The 21,499-nt window shown below is 39.5% G+C and overlaps 1 protein-coding gene across 2 annotated transcripts in view; it reads right to left on the reverse strand.

Annotated features, from left to right (window-relative positions):
• Nucleotides 1-460: 460 nt before the first annotated feature.
• LRRN1 (leucine rich repeat neuronal 1) overlaps nucleotides 461-21,499 on the reverse strand; it is a 47,711-nt gene continuing 26,672 nt past the window's right edge. For both annotated transcript variants that reach the window (XM_025375278.1, XM_025375279.1), the window contains exon 2: nucleotides 461-3,692. In XM_025375278.1, the coding sequence (XP_025231063.1) occupies nucleotides 1,263-3,413 (2,151 nt within the window). In that variant the 5' untranslated portion in view covers nucleotides 3,414-3,692 and the 3' untranslated portion in view covers nucleotides 461-1,262. The remainder of the gene's footprint in view (nucleotides 3,693-21,499) is intronic.

Genomic DNA, 21,499 nt, shown 5'->3' on the forward strand with positions numbered 1-21,499 from the left:
TACAAAAGAAAATCAGGTTTTAACAAAACTCTTACAGAAATGACATATCCAATATATTCATATATATACACAAGAATTATGTGTGACAGGTTGGGATGTGTGCGTATATGAATATATTGGTGTGTGTATGTGGTGTGTGTGTGTGTGTGTGTGTGTGTATATATATATTTACCTTTATGCAAGGGATACAACAATACACCTTTTTTCCTTCATATGAACTATCCTCCCACTGCCCATTATGTGCTAGTCAGTACTATTTAAAATACAGAAATCCCGTTCATTAAAATATCTTAATTAAAATAGGCATTTCTTCCCTTAGAAAAAGAATTAAAACCTTTTAGGGCCTAGCTTTAAAAAGCAACATGCTACAGCTGATTTATTTTGGTGGTTGTTTTTATGGATGTGAAAAATATTACCACTGCAACTAGCAAGAACTATAAATGATACATTATTGCAATTGTTCTAAAAAATCAGAACAAAACTAATTTATTATAGTTCTGTCTTCATTATACACCACGTGTTGGTGAGTTAAACACAACAAAATTGTCTTTTCTTTTAAAAGTGTCTACTAAAGATAAAAAGAATAAGATAACAATTAACATGTTGTTACATTAAAAAATTTGATATACATATTTCTATTGCCTGTTAGCTTGTTCTAAGCCTCTTTATTACAAAAAAAAGGAAAGAAAAAGAAAACTCATTGTTTAAAGGCAAACATTCAATTCAGTTGATACAACATTACAGTACAGTCAACTAACATCATTCAACGAAGGTAACAAGTCTAGCCTTAGCTTCTTGAGTTAAAAGTCTGTAGACCAGATTGCTACAAAAGTTTCAATGCTGCTTCAAAACTGTATGTTAGCTTTTTGGAGGACAAGGTACTTTCTACCAATGGCTTCAGAAGGGGTCATGCTACTGGTAAAAGCACAGGGGAACCCCAACCTGTCATTAATCATTTTATTGAGCACTGTAGTTAGAAGAGCATTACTGAGCTTAGCACAACAACTAAAATAAAATAATATAATAATAATCATAATAAGAATAAAAACCAAACACAAACTGGAAGCCTAGAGTCGCTGCCAGCCGTGTCAAACCCTTGCGATACGCTATACTAAAAAAATTTGAAATATCCACCCGTCCTCTCCACTCTGCCACAAACTAGCAAAGTCAAAAATACAAAAGTCTTCAACTGGTTTACTTTTGCAGAATAAAGCAAAAACGTCTTTGTGCTCCTTACTACCAGAAGCAAAATATCCTCTGAGTTACCACATGTAATAGCTTCTGGATGTGTCAACCTGGGTTGGCTTGGTGTCTGCAGAACCATCTTTGTCTTTCTCACTGTCTCCTTCCCAGAGGTTAATGAGTGGTGGGTACAGCTCATTTAGTGGGATTGAAGAGGTTTTTTGCATATACTTTTTTAGTGAGTGGTGGTAGTTTTTTCTCTTAAATCTTTTGGCAAAGTACACAGCAATGGATGCAAGGCTAATGACGGCAAACATAGACCCCATTACTGCAGCAAGCGCTGTACTGGTTTCTTGATCAGAGATGTCCAGTGCGAAGGCGGCATTTTTGGTTGTGACATTTACGCATGACTTTTGAGTCTGCTGATGAATATTGGACACCGTGAGACACACTTCATAATCTGTGGAAGGCTGCAGATGTGTTAGGTTGTATTCATGGACATCTACTGGGACCCTGGCAGTATATGTTATGTGGGGGTTATCAATCTTCATGGTGGCGGATGACCATTTTAAGTTTGACGTCATGACGTTGGAATTAACTTTCCAGGACACTAAGATGGAATGGGATTCTGTCTGCTTGACGTATATTTTTAGCACCTGGGTACCATCCAGAAGGGTCCCATTAACCTTAATTGTTGCTACCCGAGTGTCTGCCCCTTGGACATTCTGGGCAACACACGTGTATCTTCCTGAGTCTTCAATTTGTATGTTAGATATTTCCAAGGTGCCTTCGCTACTTAGCTTGTATTTATCTGAAAGGGTTTCCACAGTTATCTTATTTCCAATGGGCGTGACCCAGTAAATTTCAGGTTCTGGCTCAGCCATGGCTCGACAGTCTAGGAAAACCGTCATGCCGATATCCATGTTTAAACGATTTGGGAAGGTGTCGTGAGATATCATTGGGAGGCACTGTTCACTCGAATCCTGGATTAAAACTTCCTTCACCTGGTGCCCTTTATATTCAGGCGGCATGGCACAGAACATGGATAGGGGCTCCATGAAGCGGATGTTGGTTTTGTTGGAGTTAATCCAGTGGATCACACAGTCACACCTCAGGGGATTGCTATGGATACTGATCTCACGCAGATTGGGGAGGGATTCGACTGTCTTTTGGTAAATGGCATTCAAGGCATTGTTGTTCAACATCAGGCTTTCCAGAGCAGGGACACTTCGGAAAGCCAAGCGGTGGATATAAGAGAGTTTAGGGTTATTGGTGGCTTCCAGCTTTGTGAGTTCAGGCAAGTTATCCAGGGCATAGCGGTCGACAGAAACGAGTTCTCCCATATTGTTGATTCCCAGTTCTTTTAACCGAAGCATATTTTTGAAGTCCCCTTCTTGGATTTTGTGAATGGGGTTTTTGTTGAGGTCTAAGAATTTCAAATTTGGAACTTTTTGCAGGGCAAGTTGAGGGACTTTGACCAGTTTGTTATCATAAAAAGACAGGCTCTCAAGGCTATCCAGACCCACCAAAGCATTTCCAGGAATATCAGTGAGATACATTCCTGCCAAAACTAAGCTTCTCAAATTTACGAGGGGTTTGAAGTTCATATCCAGAATTCCAATCACAGGGTTTTCTCCAATCATGAGAATTTCCAGGTTGGGTGTAGAATCAAACCAGCGACTATCAATAACTTTCAATTTGTTGGAGTTCAGGTGGAGCCTTAATAGATTTTTTAAGCCTGCAAAAGCATTAGCAGAAATAGTGCTAATTTGGTTGTGGTTGATGTAGAGTTCTTGAAGGTTGCTGAGGTCTTGTAGACAGTAGTCAGTCATCTCCGTAATCTGATTTTCCTCCAAATGCAGTGTCGTGAGCTGGGTTAGGTTTGCCAGCCCAACCTCCTTAATGTTAGTAAAGTTGTTTTGGGAGAAATCTAGTTCAGTCAAGTTGAAAAGCTGCTGCAGCTCATCCACAGTCTTTGCGATGTTATTGCTCTGTAAGAGAAGCACTTGTGTGTCACTAGAGAGGTTACTGGGAATCCTTGTTAAGCGGAGGTCATTGCAATCAACAGTCGTGGCTTCTCTGTAAGTTGACTGTGGGGTAAACCAGGGACGAATTTCACATACGCAAAGTTGTGGACACTCACTATTCTGTATGGAAGACTCAGTTAATGAAGTCATTAGTAGGCCCAGCACCAATTGGCAAGCTGCTACAACAAAGCTCATTCTAGCCATGCTGGCTTGCTGAGCAAGCTCAACTCCTGACACCCTTAAGTTTTAACAAAACGTGAACACGATATTGTGATATGTAGGACAGCGAGCAGAAAATGTAAACATTCAAGCAAAGTCTTGGTTGAGCTGTGTAGAATTCCAGAGTCCAAAAGGATGGTTTTCAGGAGTTTTCAAAAGGCAGAAAGCAATCTGAAGTCTTTTAAACTGTGTCTCTCAATTCCAGGCATGTGCACAGGTCTGTGGCATGAGTTACTTCAGCCAAATTGAAGTCTGGAGATGTGCCTGAAAATTAGATTAGGACAGATGTTATGCTTATTCCATATACTTTCTACATTACAGCCTTTCTTTTGTTTCCTAAAAAGGCACAGTCACTCACAAATCTAGTATTGAATACATTCAAAATCCATTCAGGATAACCAAATAGGCTTTTAAATTGTAGGACATTCTTACTATATCCCACTTACTATACTAAAACTAATTTTAGAACTCCTTCGATTTTACAATTAAATTTAGACTCCATGTACCACCAGAGTCATATATGACTGTGTACAGTTGTATGTATACACATGTAAAGTCACTAAACATGCACACACACACATACAAGTGCACACACTCATACACACTTACTAGAAACACTAAGAAAAAGCCTGCAGATGTCATTTCTTTAAAAACAAAGATGTCTTTAGAAACTACATTTATAGCTCCAAAACATTAAAAGTTCATTCCTAGTAAAAGCAAAACATGAATGGTAGCTTATTAAAGACTCAAAGCTAAGTTTTAGATCTTTACATTTTAGTTAATACCTCATTTGTCTCCAGGAATTGTTTCTTTTCTAAATGGTACATTCTGTAGACATATACAGCCAATGCTTTTCTAGCTCAATTATTCTTATGCAAAAAGTTAATTTAATATTCTACAACATGGATGGAAACATCAAAAACATGCTTGAAAGATGCCAGTCATAAAAGATCACATATTGTATGATTCCACATATACAAAGTATCCAGAATAGGACAACCTGCAGAGACAGAAAGTAATTTGGTAGTTGCCTATGGCCAGGGGTATGGGGGGGTACAGTGGGAGGAGTGCTAAAGGCTACAAAGTATTTTTTGAGATGATGAAAATATTCTAAAGATTGTGGTGATGGTTGCACAATTCTGTGAATCTTCTAAAAACTCTTGACTCAAACATTTTAATGAGCAAATTACGTTATGTGAATTATATCTTGATAAAGTTATTATTTTTAAAGTTAATTTAATATAACTAAAAAAGGAAAACATCAGTTTTTCCTATATTCGAATAGCCACATCAGATCTTGACTGAATAATAAAAGGACTTCATTCTGTCATACCACTGGTCTCCATTTAAAAACACAAACATACACAATAGATGTATTTGTATCTCACACAGATGATTTCATTAATCTCATGAGAATGTCACTCACCGCTTAATGACTGTTGACCACGAACATGTTTACATAACCTCTTGAAGCCTCAAGTATCTTCAGTTATAAAATGGGGTTGCTCATACAAGTACAGTTGTCATAGGATTATTGAGAAAATTAAGGGAATCTATGTAAACTTCTTAGTGTAGTAGCTGACTCACATTATATGCTCCCAAAAGTTAATAATAGTTGTTATTCATCATCTTATATCTCTAATCCATTTAGTTTTAGCTAAATAGTGGTTGTCAGAGGACAAGTGAAAGAAGGAAAGCTGAGAATATTTGTTTTTATTAACCATCATCTATTGATTTCAATAAAATCTTCTGAAGTCAGATATGTACTGCTCACCTGCTTGCAAAGATAGTATTAGTAGTTAATGGCTCTATTTTTTCTGCATTCCTATCAGCTGTAAAAAGCCATTATGGATCCAGTGTTTGTCTTGCTTTCCCAAACTGGGCCATTCACTTGCTAAAGTAGTCAAAGCAGAGTTACATGTTTTCCTGGTGTTTGTCTTGCTATAGTGCACTTGAGTCTTGAGCACTGAAGAACTTCAGTGACAAGTGTATTCTTTACCTTACTACTATAAGGATCTAATAAAATCGAGCATATGTGTTTAAACCCAGTGCTCAATACATAGCAAGCTCTGAATTCATGCTAGCTGCTATTAACAACCTTTTGATTTTGTAAAACATAGTAATCTTTGTGACTAAGAGTATAAGAATACAAATAGCCAGTACTAAAAGTTATGTATTTAATGAGTCATATTTTCATAGTAAGAAGAAAAAGTCCTACAACTTTTTTGTTATACAAAATATGAAAACTGCATTACTGGTCTGACAATAAAGAAAAAAAAAATCCAGATTCTGGCAAGTATGAGACAGGAGTAGGAAATGATTGTGTAGGAGTAGGAAATAAGTGTGTTGCCTGATACTAGATGCCTTCTAGTCTTGGTGGGAGGAAACATACATCTGGCATTCTTCTCCCTCCTCCCCATCTCCAAGTCTGGTTACTTCACCCTTTACTATGTAGTCTTGTGCCACCATAAGGAAAGTCTGGCCAATGATGGACCGCACATACAATGGTAGTCCCATAAAGTTGTATTCATAGTACCATATTTTTATTATACCTTTATGTTTCAATACACAAATACTTGCCATTGTGTTACAATTGCCTGTTGCCTTCAGGATAGTAACATGCTATACAGGTTTGCAGCCTAGGAGCAATAGGGTATATCATATAGGCTACATACCACCTAGGTTTATGTAAGTATACTCTATGACATTTGCACAATGATGGAATCACCTAATGACACATTTCTCAGAACATATCCCCATCATTAAGTGACATGCCTGTATTTGCAAAACTTTTCAGTATTATAAAACTAGTTTGACTCTGACTTTTATCCGGATATTCTATGAAATGAAAAAATATGGACTGGGCGCGGTGGATCACGCCTGTAATCCCAGCACTTTGGGAGGCTGAAGGGGCGCAGATCACGAGGTCGGGGGTTCGAGACCAGCCTGACCAACATGGTGAAACCGTGTCTCTACTAAAAATACAAAAATTAGCCAGGCGTGGTGATACACGCCTGTATTCCCAGCTACTCAGGGGCCTGAGGCAGGAGAATCGCTTGAACCCGGGAGGCGCAGGTTCCAATGAGCCAAGATGGCGCCACTGCACTCCAGCCTGGGCGACAGAGTAAGACTCTGTCTTAAAAAAAAAAAAAAATACCGCAGAGAATAACATTTTTATTATTAACTCCACAAATTTATTTCACTTTTGTTTCTGTTTAGAGGAATCTTGAAACAGGTGCAACGGCCACAATAAATTGCTAAGAAAACTTCTGCCACAGGTTATTTCTCAATCATAACTCAAAATAGAAAACCAAAAGAATAAAGCTACCTTTCATAACTGAGATAGAATTTCAACTAATTTTTATTTGTTTATTTATCTTTGAGACAAAGTCTTGCTCTGTCTTCCAGGCTGGAGTGCAGTGGCGCGATCTCGGCTCACTGCAACCTCTGCCTCCCGGGTTTAAGCAATTATCCTACCTCAGCCTTCTGCATAGCTGGAACTACAGGCACGTGCCACCACGCCTGACTAATTGTATTTTTAGTAGGGACAAGGTTTCACTGCATTAGCCGGGATGGTCTTGATCTCCTCACCTCGTGATCCGCCCACTTCGGACTCCCAAAGTGCTTAGGATTACAGGTGTGAGACACCGCACCCGGCCTCAACTAATTTTTATGTTTCAAATGAATGTAAGGAAATGTATCAAGAAGTAAAATATGTATTAAAGTTGTGTGAGAGACTTCCAAATCAGTCTATTAGTATTGAGAAATAGCCTTTATGGGGCTATAGTTTGAACATTATGACAGCTAATACCCCCATTTTAGTTTAAATTATATGATTTGAGATAATTGTGTTGAAATCTTCAAAATTTTCTTTGACATACACACATACCTTTTTCAACCAACCAACCAACCAATCAACCATGGAAACCCATAATGTTAGAAATCAGATCAAGCACAGAGGAAGACATTTTTTTCTTCTGCATTCTATAAGAATGTATGTATAAGAATTTCCTCTCCACATCCTACAAGACATTCCTTTGGCAGCAAGGAATTAAACATCCTTAATACAAAAGGAGGTGTTAAGATATTTCTATTTCTATTTAATTCTGAATTCTCTTTAGTAAATTTCACCAAATGTTTTTAACATGACATTATACATAGAACAACTTTTATAGCGCCCTTAAGCCAGTTTAGATGTTTGCAATGTAGGGCATTTCTCAGGAGCTACTCACTAATAGTGTTTAAATGTAAATCCATTATCACAACAAGAAAACTACAGACCAATATTCCTAATGCATACTGATGCAAATCTTCTCAACAAAATGTAGCAAACCAAATTCAAAAGCATATTAAAAAGATTGTATACTATGAACAAGTTGGATTTACACCGGGAATGCAAGGAAGGGAATGTGAAAAACAATTAGTATAATATATCACATTAACATAATGAAGAAGTGAAAACACATGATCATCTCAATTGATGCACAAAACCATTTGACAAAATTCAACACTTTTTCATGATAAAAACACTCAACAAACGAGGAATGGAAGGAAAGTACCTACACATAATAAAAGTCACATATGAAAAGTCCACAGTTAAAATCATACTCAATCGCGAAAAACGGAAAGTTTCTCTTCTAAGAATGGGAACAAGGAAAGGATGCCTATTCTTGCCATTTCTATTCAACATAGTACTGGAAACTCTAGTCACAGCAGTTAGACAAGAAAAATAAATAAAAGGCATTTAAATGGAAAAGAAGTAAAATTATCTGTTCCCAGATTACATAATCTTATATATAGAAAATCCTAAAGATTCCACAAAAAACCCACTAAAACTAATAAATGATGTTAGCAAATTTGCAGGATACAAATCAACACACAAATGAGTTGTATTTCCATAAACGAACAATGACTAATCTGAAAAGGAAATTAAGAAAACAACCCCGTTTACAAAAGTCTCAGAAAGAATACAATGCTTAGGAATGAACTGAGAAGGCAAAAGACTTGTACAATGAAAATTATAAGAGATAACCAAAATAAATCAAAGATGACATAAACACAATGGTGAAACATCCCATGTTTACAGACCGGAAAATTTAATATTGTTATACTGTCTATAACACCCAAAACAATCTACAGAGTCAATGCCATCTCTATCAAAATCTCAATGGTAACTTCCACAGGAAAAATTTCTAAAATTCATATAAAATCAAGAGATTTTACATTGCCAAAGTAATCCTGAAAAAGAACAATATTGGAGACCTCACACTTCCTGATTTCAAAACATACTGTAAGGCAACAGTAATCAAGATGGTGTAGTACTGACATATAGACAGACATATAGACCAATGGAACAGAGTCCAGAAATAAACCCTTCTATACATGCTCTTTATGATCTTTGACAAGGGTGCCAATACTATACAATGAAGGACAGTTTCTTCAACAAATTGTGTTGGGAAAACTGGATATCTACATGAAAAGAATGAGGTTGTACTCTTCCCTTATGCCATATACAAAAATTAACTCAAAATGCATTAAAGACCTAACCATAAGACCTAAACCTTTGAAACTCCTAGAAGAAAACATAAGGGAAAAGCTTTTGGGTATTTGGCAATGGTTTCTTAGATATGACACCGAGAACACGGGCAACAACAACAAAAGACAAATGAGATGACTTCAAACTTACAGCCTGTGCATCAAAGGAGACAATCAACAGAGAAAAAAGATGACCTACAGAATGGGAGACAGTATTTTTAAATTATATATATGATAATGGATTAATATCCAGAATATATTATAAACTCCTACAACAAAATAACCTTATTAAAAAATGGGCAAAGGACTTAGACAGTTATCCAAAGACATACAAATGACCCACAAGCATATGAAAAAATGCTCCATATCACTAATCATAAGAGAAATGCAAATAAAAAGCACAATGAGGTATCACCTCATACTCATTATGATGGACACTATCACCACAGAAAATAACACGCACTGGAAAAGATGCAGAGAAATTGTAACCCTTGTTCACTGTGATTTCTCAAAAAATCGAAAATATAATCACCATATGATTATATCCCAGTTCAGGGTACATATCCAAAAGAATTAAAGCAGCATCTGAAAGAGATATTTATTTGTACACCCACGTTCATTGCAACTATTATTCACAATAGTCAAGAGGTGGAGGCAGCCCAAATGCCCAATGACAAATGAATGGATAAAGAAAATGTGGTTTAATTAGATCCCGTTTGTCAATTTTTGCTTTTGCTGCAATTGTTTTTGGTGATTTTGTCACCAAATGGTGATTTTGCCTGTGCTTATGTTTTGAATGGTATTGCCTAGATTTTCTTCTAGAGTTTTTATAGTTTGGGTTTTACATTTAAGTCTTTAATCCATCTTGAGTTAATTTTTGTATAAGGTATCCAGTTTCATTTTTCTGCATATGGGTAGCCAATTCTCCCAGGATTATTTATTAAATAGGGAATCGTTTCCCCATTGCTTGTTTTTGTCAGGTTTGTGAAAGATCATATGGTTGTAGATGGGTGGTCTTATTTCTGAGTTATAAAAACAAGATCATGTCCTTTGCAGGGACATGGATGGAGCTGGAAGCCATTATCCTGAGCAAACTAAGGCAGGAACAGAAAACCAAACACCACATGTTCTCACTTATAAGTGGGAGCTGAACAATGAGAACACATGGACACACAGGGAGGGGAACGACACAAACAGGGCCTGTTGGGTGGTAGGGTGAGGGGAGGGAGAGCATTAGGAAATACAGCTAATGCATCCTGGGCTTAATACGTAGATGATGGGTTGACAGGTGCTGCAAACCACCATGGCACACGTTTGCCCATGTAACAAACCTGCACATCCTACACATGTACCCCGGAACTTAAAACAAATTAAAATTAATTTTAAAAAATGAAAAAATGTGTGGTGGCTCAAACTAGACTGCTCTGATCCCACAAGAACCCTGCTGCTGTCCATTCACATCAGGACCACCCAGGAAAGCAAACAATTTAGCCTTCCCGGCATGATATCACCTAGTCCCTTGGACTATAGAGTGAGGGCTTATGTGTCTCCTATTTAGAGAGTGTGTTTCATAATTATACAAAGGGTAGAAAATGGACCAACCAACAGGCTGAGTCATTTTTTAAGAGGGTGGCAGTAATAACCCCAAATGAGCTCAACAAAACTGGGGAATCCAAGGAATGGTGCTTGAAGGGAAGTGGGGTTGGTTGTGGTCCTTAAACCTCTTGGCACTTTTATAAAATGGGGCAGGGTGGGAATGGAGTAATACAGCCCTTGCCTCCAATCCAAATGCACTCAAGGACTTAGTATTTAGTCTTATTTTCCAGTTTTGTTTGTTTACAAAGCAACCTTGCTTGATACTGCAGGGAAAGTCAAGTTTTTCATTTTGCCCACTCAGGGCTACCCGCCTGGGTCAGCATCTTCCCTAGCGTCTTCACAGCACTCCTAAGGAAGACTTTTGCAGTGCTCTCCAGAGCTGAGGGGAGTGGAATTCAGTGGAGGGAAAGTGAAAGGAAACTAAGGTTTCCCGTTTCTTCTCAAGGCAGATGTTCTCAGCTTCCTTCACACCTCCTTCCCATAGGTGCAAGAGACAGTACAGCTGGGTTGTGTAGGAGGGCCGAGAAGAAAGGGGCACTTAGTCTAGCCCCACGTTTGGCCCAAGACAGGTACATAGCAGATACCATCCTATCTTCCCCTCTTAATAGCAGGCCAACCACATGTAACCCTTCCCCTTCTTTACTAATGCACCCTCTTTGTGGTACCAGCAACAAGGGACAGATAGGCCCACCCACTCTAGTCTAGGGAGAGTTTTGCTACTATCCCTAAAATTGTACCACCCCCATATCCCACTCCTTTTTGTAAAAACAAAAGGAGTTTAAACCTGTAAGCATGCTATTGCTTTCTATGTGTTAATCAGTTTCCTTCCATTTGAGCTGCATAAGAGGGAAGGGTATCGGAAGCATAGGCCGTAATCTTGTGCCAATCAGTAAAAACCACTACTACACACACACACGAAAATGTGGTGTGTACATACAATGGAATATTATGCAGCTTTAAAAAGGAATTCCTGTCATATGCTATAACATGGATGAATCTTGAGGACATTATGAAATAAGCCATTCACAATAGCGTGAATACTACATGATTCCATTCATATAAAGTAGTCAAAATCACAGAAACAGAAAGTAGAAAGGTGGTTGCCAAGGGCTTGGAGGTAGAGGGAACTGGTGTTTCATGGGAATAAAGTTTTAGTTTTGCAAGATGAGAAAGTTCTAGAGATCTGTTACACAATAATGTGAATATACTTAACACAACTGAACTGTACACTTAAAATTGAGAGATGATAAATTTAATGTTAAGTGCTTTTACCACAAAAAAAAGTGAAGCCATTATAATTCAGGCCAACTTTTATAACATATACAAATTAATTATTTAAATTCTGCAACAAATAAAAAACAGCTGGAATAGACTTTTTTTTTTTTTTTTAAGTGAAATTGCTTTCTTCTAGGGCTGATTGACTAGATCTATCAAATGTATGAAGAAAATGTCCTGCTAATTACCAGGGTGATGTTCCACAAACAAGTCTGGCGGTTTAAAGAAACAATCCCTTAAGTAACAAAACATGGCTTTAAGGCCCAGAATTGGCAAGGGATGCATTTCGAGAGTCCCACAAACAATTATACAATTACATTTGATGCTTCTTTTTTTTTCCAACAAGATATATTTGCTTGCTTTTTCCAACAAGATATACTCTGCTCTGAGTATAAAATTCTGAAGGCAATGAACTGCATGATCATCACCATCACTGCACTTGGCAAGCGCTCTCATTTTCCCCATAGAACTGTGTTAGATAGGATGTTAGTTCAACAGAATAAAAATATTTGGTGAGACTTAGCACTATGATTTATATGCATTAACTTCTTATGAAGTTAGGGAAAAAAGAAATATGTACTCACAATAACAAGTTGGTTATTTGTATTTCTGTTACTGAAAAAAAAAAAAAAATCTGGCAGCTCTGGGGTTGGAGAAAGAATTCTACCGTGGAGGAATCAAGTGTTCTGTATTCGAATTACGCTTCTCTACTTACTAGATGTGTCACCTTGTGCAAGCTGTAGACCTTCCCCAACTTACGATAGTTCAACTTACAATTTTTTGACTTTATGAAGGTGTGAAAGCAGTACACACTTAGTAGAAATCTGAGTACCCATATGATAGCATTCTATTTTTAACTGTCACTGCAGTATTCAATTACACGAGAAATTCAACAGTTTATTAGAAAACAGACTTTATGGTAGATGATTTTGCCCAATAAAACTAATGTAAATGTTCTGACAATATTCAAGGTAGGCTATGATGTTTTGGTAGGTTAGGTGTATTAAATGCATTTTCAACATAATGATATTTTCAACTTAAGATGGGTGTATCAGGACGTAACCCTATCATAAGCTGAGAATTCTCTGTGATTCAGTTTCCATAGCTAAACTTAAGGCTAAGTATATATGGTTCATACATGTACATTATGATAACAAAAAAGTACCTATGTAAAAATATTCAGCCTAGGGCCTGGGTATGATGGTTAATACCCAGTGTCAACTTGATTGGATTGAGATACAAAGTATTAACCTTGGGTGTGTCTGTGAGGGTGTTGTCAAAAGAAATTAACATTTGAGTCAGTGGGCTGGAGAAGGCAGATCCACCCTTAATCTGGTGGGGACAATTTAATCAGCTTCCAGCGAATATAAAGCAGGCAGAAAAACATGAAAAGGAGAGACGGACCTAGCCTCCCAGCCTACATCTTTCTCCTGTGCTGGATGCTTCCTGCCGTTGAACATCAGACTCCAAGTTCTTCAGTTTTAGGACTCGGACTGGTTCTCCTTGCTCCACAACTGGCAGATAGCCTAGCCTATTGTGGGACTTTGTGATCATGTAAGTTAATACTTAATAAACTCTCCTTTACACACACACACACACACACACACGCACACATATATATATCTCCTGTTCTGTCCCTCTACGAGAACTCTAATACAGATTTTGGTACCAGGAGTGGTTCTAAAGGAACAGAATATTAAAGGATGGAGTTCTTTCATTGATTTTGGGGCTTCTGGAGTTGGCTGCTTAATATGATTAGACCCCAAAATGCTAAGGACTCTACTTCTAATAGTATGGAGAACACTGATAGTCGTTGGTGTTAACTATTTAGAGACTTATGCAAAATAAATGCATTTGACACTGCTGATTCACCACTTGTCAGAGGCATGGAGTTTAGTGACCCTATACATATAGTACCTTTGACCATATGTGGAGAACCAAGAAACATAATGAAGCTGGTTGGTTGCTCCTAAGTTCGGTGGACAAAGTGATGAAAGAAAATGATGAACTCAGGGATTCTATCTCCTTGCTTCAGAAGCAGACACTGAGCCTCAAATCTGCTAAGACTGCCCTGAATCTTATCTCCTGAAGAGAAAGAGCTGAAATTGTGGAAAAACAAACACAAGTTCTTATGCTAGCGGCTGACATGCAATGAAAGGTGCATGCACAGCCTTGCCAGGTATCTATAAAGTGAGGGCATTGATTGGAAAAGAATGGGACCCTGAAACTTGGAATGGGGATGTGTGGGAAGACCCTGATGAAGCTGGGGACACTAAGTTTGTAAACTCTGAGGAAACTTTTTAGCCAGAAGAAACAGCTTCCCCATCCCCAGTAGTGGCAACATCCCCTCCCCAACACATGCTGCCATAGGCCTTTCCACCTTTGTCTGAGGAGACAAACCCTGCACTGCCTGAGGCAACAGTGGTGGCCTCTCCCCTGAGGCAGCTGCCAGGCAAAATAATGTTGATTCTCATCAGGGGCCACTCTCAATACCCCTGTTTGCTTCTAGACCTATTACTAAAGTCCCCTGGAGGTGAGGTTGAGAGTGTGACCCATGAGGAGCTGCACTACACTCGAAAAGAACTGTTTGAATTCTCTAATTATATAAAGAGCAATCTGGAGAACAGGCTTGGGAATGGAAATTAAGGGTATGGGATAATGGTGGAGGGAATATAGAGCTGGATCAGGCTGAATTTATTGATTTGGGCCCACTAAGTAGGGACTCTGCATTTAATGTTGCAGCTCAGGCAGTTAAAAATATTCTAATAGTTTATTTGCTTGGTTAGCTGAAACATGGATTAAAAGATGGCCCACTGTGAGTAAGCTGGAAATGCCTGATCTCCCTTGGTTTAATGTAGAGGAAGTGATCCAAAGGCTTAGGGAGATTGAGATGGTGGAGTGGATTAGTCACTCTAGACCCACTCATCCCACCTGGGAAAGCCCAGAAGATATAGCCTTGACCAATGCCTTGCAAAATAGATTTGTGAGGGAAGCACCTGCATCTCTGAAGAGCCCTGTAATTGCTCTTCTCTGTATGTTGGATCTAACAGTGGGAACCACAGTCACTCAACTATAAAATTTAAATACAGTGGGAAGAATTGGATCCCAAAGTGGCGGGGCCAAGTGGCAGCACTCAACTATCAAAGGCAAAGTGGGCGTAGCTACTGTAATGGACAGCAGAGACAAAGCAGCAATCAGAATAATTTGACTCATGGAGAGCTCTGGCATTGGCTAATTAATCACAGTGTTCCTAGAAGTGAAATTAATAGGAAGCTTACTGCATTCCTACTTAAATTATACAAACAGAAAACCTCTAGGCTGCATGGACAAAAGACTAATTTGAATTATAAAAACAGAGAATCATGACCTCTCAATCAATTTCCAGACTGGAGCCAGTGTATGGAACCAGAACCACTTGAATGAAGGGGAGCCTGGGTCCCTTTAAGGAAAAACCCCACTACATTACCAACAATTTATGCAGTGAATCTTTCTCCTATCCTTCCCCTAGGAGACCTCCAGCCTTTTAACAGGGTAACTGCGCTGGGGAAAGGGAAATGATCAGACATTTTGGGGACTACTAGATACTGGCTCTGAGCTGATATTGATTCTAGGAGACCCAAAACATCATTGTGGTCCTCCAGTTAAAGTAGGGGCTTATGCAGGTCAGGTAATTCATGGAGTTTTAGCTCAGGTCCAACTTGCAGTGGGTCCCCTGACTCATTCTGTGGTCATTTCATTTCCCCAATGCCAGAATGCATAATTGGCATAGACATACTTGGCAGCTGGCAGAACCCCCACAATGGCTCCCTGAACTGGAAGGCTATTATGGTGAGAAAGGCCAAATGGAAGGCATTAGAGCTGCCTCTACCTAGAAAAATAGTAAATCAAAAACAATATTGCATCCTGGAGCAATTGCAGAGATTGCTCGCCACCACCAAGGACTTGAAAGACGGAGGGTTAGTGATTCCCACCACGACCCCATTCTACTCTCCCATTTGGCCTGTGCAGAAGAGAGATGGATCTTGGAGAATGACAGTAGATTATCATGAGCTTAACCAAGTCGTGACTCCAATTGCAGCAGATGTGGTTTCATTGCTTGAGCAAATTAACACATCTCCTGGTATCTGGTATGCAGCCACTGCCATGGCAAATGCCTTTTTCTCCATTTCTGTCCATAATGCCCACCAGAAGTAATTTGCCATCAGCTGGCAAGGACAGCAATATACCTTTACTGTCCTACCCCAGGGGTATATCAACTCTCCAGCTTTTGTGTCATAATCTTATTCAGAGAGATCTTAATCACTTTTCACTTCCATAAAATATCACAATGATCCATTACATTGATGACAGTATGCTGACTGGATCCACAGAGCAAGAAGTAGCAAACACACTGGACTTATTGGTGAGACATTTACGTGCCACAGGATGGGAAATAAATCTGACTGAAATTCAGTGATCTTCCACCTCAGTAAAATTTTTAGGGGTCCAGCAGTGTGGGGCCTGGTGAGACACTCCTTCTAAGGTGAAGGATGAGTTGCTGTATTTGGCCCCTCCTACAACAAAGAAAGAGGCAGAATGCCAAGTGGGCCTATTTGGATCTTGGAGATAACACATTCTTTGTTTGAGTGTGTTACTCTGGCCCATTTATCAAGTGACCTGAAAGGCTGCCAATTTTGAGTGGGGTCCAGAACAGGAGCAGGCTCTGCAACAGACCCAGGCTTCTGTGCAAGCTGCTCTGCCACTTGGACCATATGACCCAGCAGACCAATGGTGCTTGAAGTGTCAGTGGCAGATAGGGATGCTGTTTGGAGCCTCTGGCAGGTCCCTATAAGTGAAACACAAAAGAGGCCTCTAGGATTTTGGAGCAAGGCCCTGCCATCTTCTGCAGATAACTACTCTCCTTTTGAGAGACAGCTCTTGGCTTGTTACTGGGCTTTGGTGGAAACTGAACGTTTGACCATGGGTCACCAAGTTACCATGTGACCTGAACTGCCTATCATGAACTGGGTGCTTTCTGACCCATCTAGCCATAAAGTGGGTCATGCACAGCAGCATTTCATCATCAAATGGAAGTGGCATATACATGATCGCGCTCAAGCAGGTCCTGAAGGCACAAGTAAGTTACGTAAGGAAGTGGCTCAAATGCCCATGGTCTCCACTCGGGCCACCCTGCCTTCTCTCCCCCAGCCTGCTCTGATGGCCTCATGGGGAGTTCCCTATGATCAGCTGACAGAGGAAGAGAAGACTAGGGCCTGGTTCACAGATGGTTCTGCATGATGTGCAGACACCACTCGAAAGTGGACAGCTGCAGCACTACAGCCCCTTTCTAGGACATCCCTGAAGGACAGCAGTGAAGTGATATCTTCCCAGTGGGCAGAATTTTAAGCAGTGCACCTGGTTGTGCACTTTGGATGGAAGGAGAAATGGCCAGATGGGTAATTATATACCGATTCATGGGCTGTAGCCAATGGTTTGGCTGGATGGTCAGGGACTTGGAAGAAGTATGATTGGAAAATTGGTGACAAAGAAATCTGGGGAAGAAGTATGTGGATTGACCTGAGTGGTCAAAACCTGTGAAGATGTTTGTATCCCATGTGAGTGCTCATCAATGGGTGACCTCAGCAGAGGCGGCTTTTAATAATCAAGTGGATAGGATGACCCGTTCCATGGACACCACTCAGCCTCTTTCCCCAGTCACCCCCGTCATTGCCCAAAGGGCCCATGAACAAAGTGGCCATGATGGCAGGGATGTAGGTTACGCATGGGCTCAGCAACATGGACTTCTGCTCACCAAGGCTGACCTGGCTCCAGCCACTGCTGAGTGCCCAATTTGCCAGCAGCAGAGACCAACACTGAGCCCTCGATAAGGCACCATTCCTCGGGATGATGAGCCAGCTACCTGGTGGCAGATTGATTATATTGGATCTTTTTCATCATGAAAAGGGCAGAGGTTTGTCCTCACTGGAACAGACACTTACTCCGGATATGAGTTTGCCTATCCTGCATGCAATGCTTTTGCCAAGACTACCATCCATGGACTCATGGAATGCCTTATTCACCATCATGGTATTCCATACAGCATTGCCTCTGACCAAGGCACTCACTTTACAGCTAAAGAAGTGTGGCAGTGGGCTCATGCTCATGGAATTCACTGCTCTTACCATGTTCCCCATCATCCTAAAGCAGCTGGATTGACAAAACAGTGAAATGGCCTTTTGAAGTCACAATTAAAACGCCAACTAGGTAAAAATATTTGCAGGGCTGCAGCAAAGTTCTCCAGAAGGCCATGCATGCTCTGAATCAGCATCCACTATATGGTATTGTTTGTCCCATAGCTAGAATTCATGGGTCTAGGAATCAATGGGTGGAAGTGGCGCCACTCACCATCACCCCTAGTGATCCACTACCAAAATTTTTCTTTCCTGTTCCCACGACATTTCGTTCTGCTAGCCTAGACATCTTAGTTCTAGAGGGAGGAACGCTGCCACCTGGAGACACAATGATTCCGTGAAACTAGAACTTAAGATTGCCACCTGGACACTTTGGGCTCCCCCTACCTTTAAGTCAAGAGGCTAAGAAGGGAGTTACAGTTTTGGCTGGTGTGACTGACCCAGATTACTAAGATGAAATCAGTCTGCTACTCTACAACGAAAGTAAGGGAGAGTATGCATGGAATACAGGAGATCCATTAGGATGTCTCTTAGTATTACAATGTCCTGTGATTAAGGTCAACGGAAAACTACAACAGCCCAATCCAGGCAGGACTACAAATGGCCCAGACCTTCAGGAGTGAAGGTTTGGGTCACTGCACCAGGAGAAAAAAAAAAACAACAACAACCTGATGAGGTGCTTGCTGAAGGCAAAGGGAATATAGAATGGGTAGTACAAGAAGGTAGTCATCAATACCAGCTACAACCACATGACCAGCTGCAGAAACAAGGACTGTTGACTGTCATGAGTGTTTCCTCCTTGTTAAAAACATGTTTGTGCATGTATATACCTGTACTAAGAAAATATCTTTTTTTCCTTTATCATGTGACATAAGATTTATTGACTTCATATCAGCATGTAAGTATTGTTAACTTTATGTAATAGTATTTGGGTTGGGGGATTAGTGTGTTTCTGGTTGTAGGAAGGATAGTTGTATTATGTTAGGTGTAATTATGCCCTCATTATTGTCTTTATTTGTATGTATGGTCTCAGGAGATGTGTTCAAGTTGACAAGGGATGGACTGGCGATACAAAGTATTAATCCTGGGTGTGTCTGTGTGGGTGTTGCCAAAAGAGATTATCATTCCAGTCAGTGGGAAGGCAGACCCACCTTTAATCTGGTGGGCACGATCTAATCAGCTTCCAGCAAATACAAAGCAGGCAGAGAAACATGAAAAAGAGAGACAGGTCTAGTCTCGTAGCCTACATCTTTCTCCCGTACTGTATGCTTCCTGCCCTGGAACATCGGACCCGAAGTTCTTCAGTTTGGGGACTCGGACTGGCTCTCCTTGCTCTTCAGCTTGCAGACAGCCTATTGTGGGACCTTGTGATTGGTTGAATAAACTCCCTTTATATATATAATAGTCACATATACTAATGGGAGATATATAATATATATAAACTATGTATATATAATATATAATATATATACATATATACATGTAATATGTATATAAAAGATATATAATCTATATTAATATATACATATATGTATATAAAATATATATAATATGTATATATTATATATAAATATATACATAGTTTATATATATTATATATCTCCCATTAGTATATGTGGCTTATATATAAGATATATATATGTAAATATATCTCCCATTAGTTCTGTCCTCTAAGAGAACCCTAACACACTGGGAAAACATCCAGCACATCGTGCGCCCTCAAATACTCATTTTTGAACCTCTGGAACCCTATCAGATTTGCCTTTGAATTTCATTTTCATCTTGTTATTGGGAGTAATGAATAATCTCTTTAAGGCCCTTGGGCATGGTAGATGCTTAGTAAAGAGTTATTATCATTATTATTTGTCATTTCCATTATATTTTCAACCATTATCATTGGAATTAATAAAATTCAGAGACCCAATATTGTATTAGAGCTAAACTGAAACCCTATCCAGGCAAATTATAAAACACAAACCTCCAACCTGGAAATTATCTCCATCTCATAGATAATATAATCACAGCAAAGAACTAAAACTTTGATCCCCAAATGAAGAAAAATGCCTTCTGAGGGCGTGAACTTTATTTATCCTTTCTGGATTGGCCAAATTCATATCATGTAGATAATGTTAAAATAAAAAACATTCTTTTAGCTCTTTCTAGGGCTCCAAATAGATTCAGGGCTAATGCAGCATTCAAATTTGCTTCCTTACTTTTAGGAATGGCTTGAATAATGGAGAAATGGGATTTTTGTTCAACCAAGATTTCCTTCTGGCCCTACAGAGTTTAAAAAAATAGATTGCCTCAACACCAACATTCCCTGTAGTTACTCCATGAGGCAAGGTGGACCCAGACTCCACTGTGTGGACGGACCTCCCAGAAGGATCCTCCTGTCCCTGAAGGCCACTCTGCCTCCTGCTACAGGTCCCAGTGCTGATTGTGATACTTAACAAGGGCTTTCAGATGTCTGAAACAAGAGTATAGCATAGAGTTAAGAATGTGGCTTCTGGAGAGACAAATTCGGTTTCAAATTCAGTTCTGTGACCTTGGGTACGTTACTGAAACTTTCTAAGTCTCAGTTTCCTCTTTAAGAAAATGGAGATTATAAAACCTGCTTTATAAGGATTGTGAGAGAATCAGAATGAACTGTTAAATGTAAAGCTTTTGGCAGAGGGCCTGGCACATGGCAAGCCCCCAGTAGATGTTAGCTACTATTATTTACAGGATTGATGTCTCGTATTCAATCTGAGTCTTTTTCATGGGTGTTGAAGATGAAAGTAAGTCACAGATAGTTGAAATCAGTAGAGAATGCCTTTTGTGATATGACCCATTACAAGTTCTGTACCTTAAATAATGTAGCTAGCCAGTACAGGGTGGTCAAAGAGAGAAATTACAGTAAATTTTGTATTGAGGATGTATTTGATTCTTCTTGGGAAGGAAAGAGGGCCTTGCACATACATTCTGAACACTGAATCTGCACAGACTATTTTTAAAAACATTAGTTTCTTAGACATTTTTCTGGCACCTGACCCTTTGTGACTTTTAGATTTCTTTCTCCAACAATTTTCCAAAATTATGTTCCCGGTTCACACATTATCCAAAGCCAAACACTCTGTAGTGTGTGTTAGTGATCACAGACGGAGGGTCGTATGGGAGGAAGAGCTATAATAGTCTCCATAATGCATTAAGGAAACAATAAAGTATATCCCCTTGCAAGGATATAATGGAGCTTCCCGAGGCTCTTTTGCATAAGGAACTGTTCCTAAAAGCCCACATTATTCATCAGCAAGCAGTGCGGCCACACATCTCAGTAGGCCGGGCAACAGAACAAGGATCTTCGCCAGGAAAGAAATTCTTAATTTTGGCTTCACCACAAACTTTCTGGACGACCTTGAACAAGTCATGTAACTTTGTATCCTATTTTATTTATCTTACCTTAAGTAGTCATAGCTTCCCAGACCTAAAGGAACCTCAGGAAGTCATCAACCCATTCCT

Source organism: Theropithecus gelada, chromosome 2 (genome assembly GCF_003255815.1).
Source record: "Theropithecus gelada isolate Dixy chromosome 2, Tgel_1.0, whole genome shotgun sequence".
NCBI classification, from domain to species: Eukaryota; Metazoa; Chordata; class Mammalia; order Primates; family Cercopithecidae; genus Theropithecus; species Theropithecus gelada.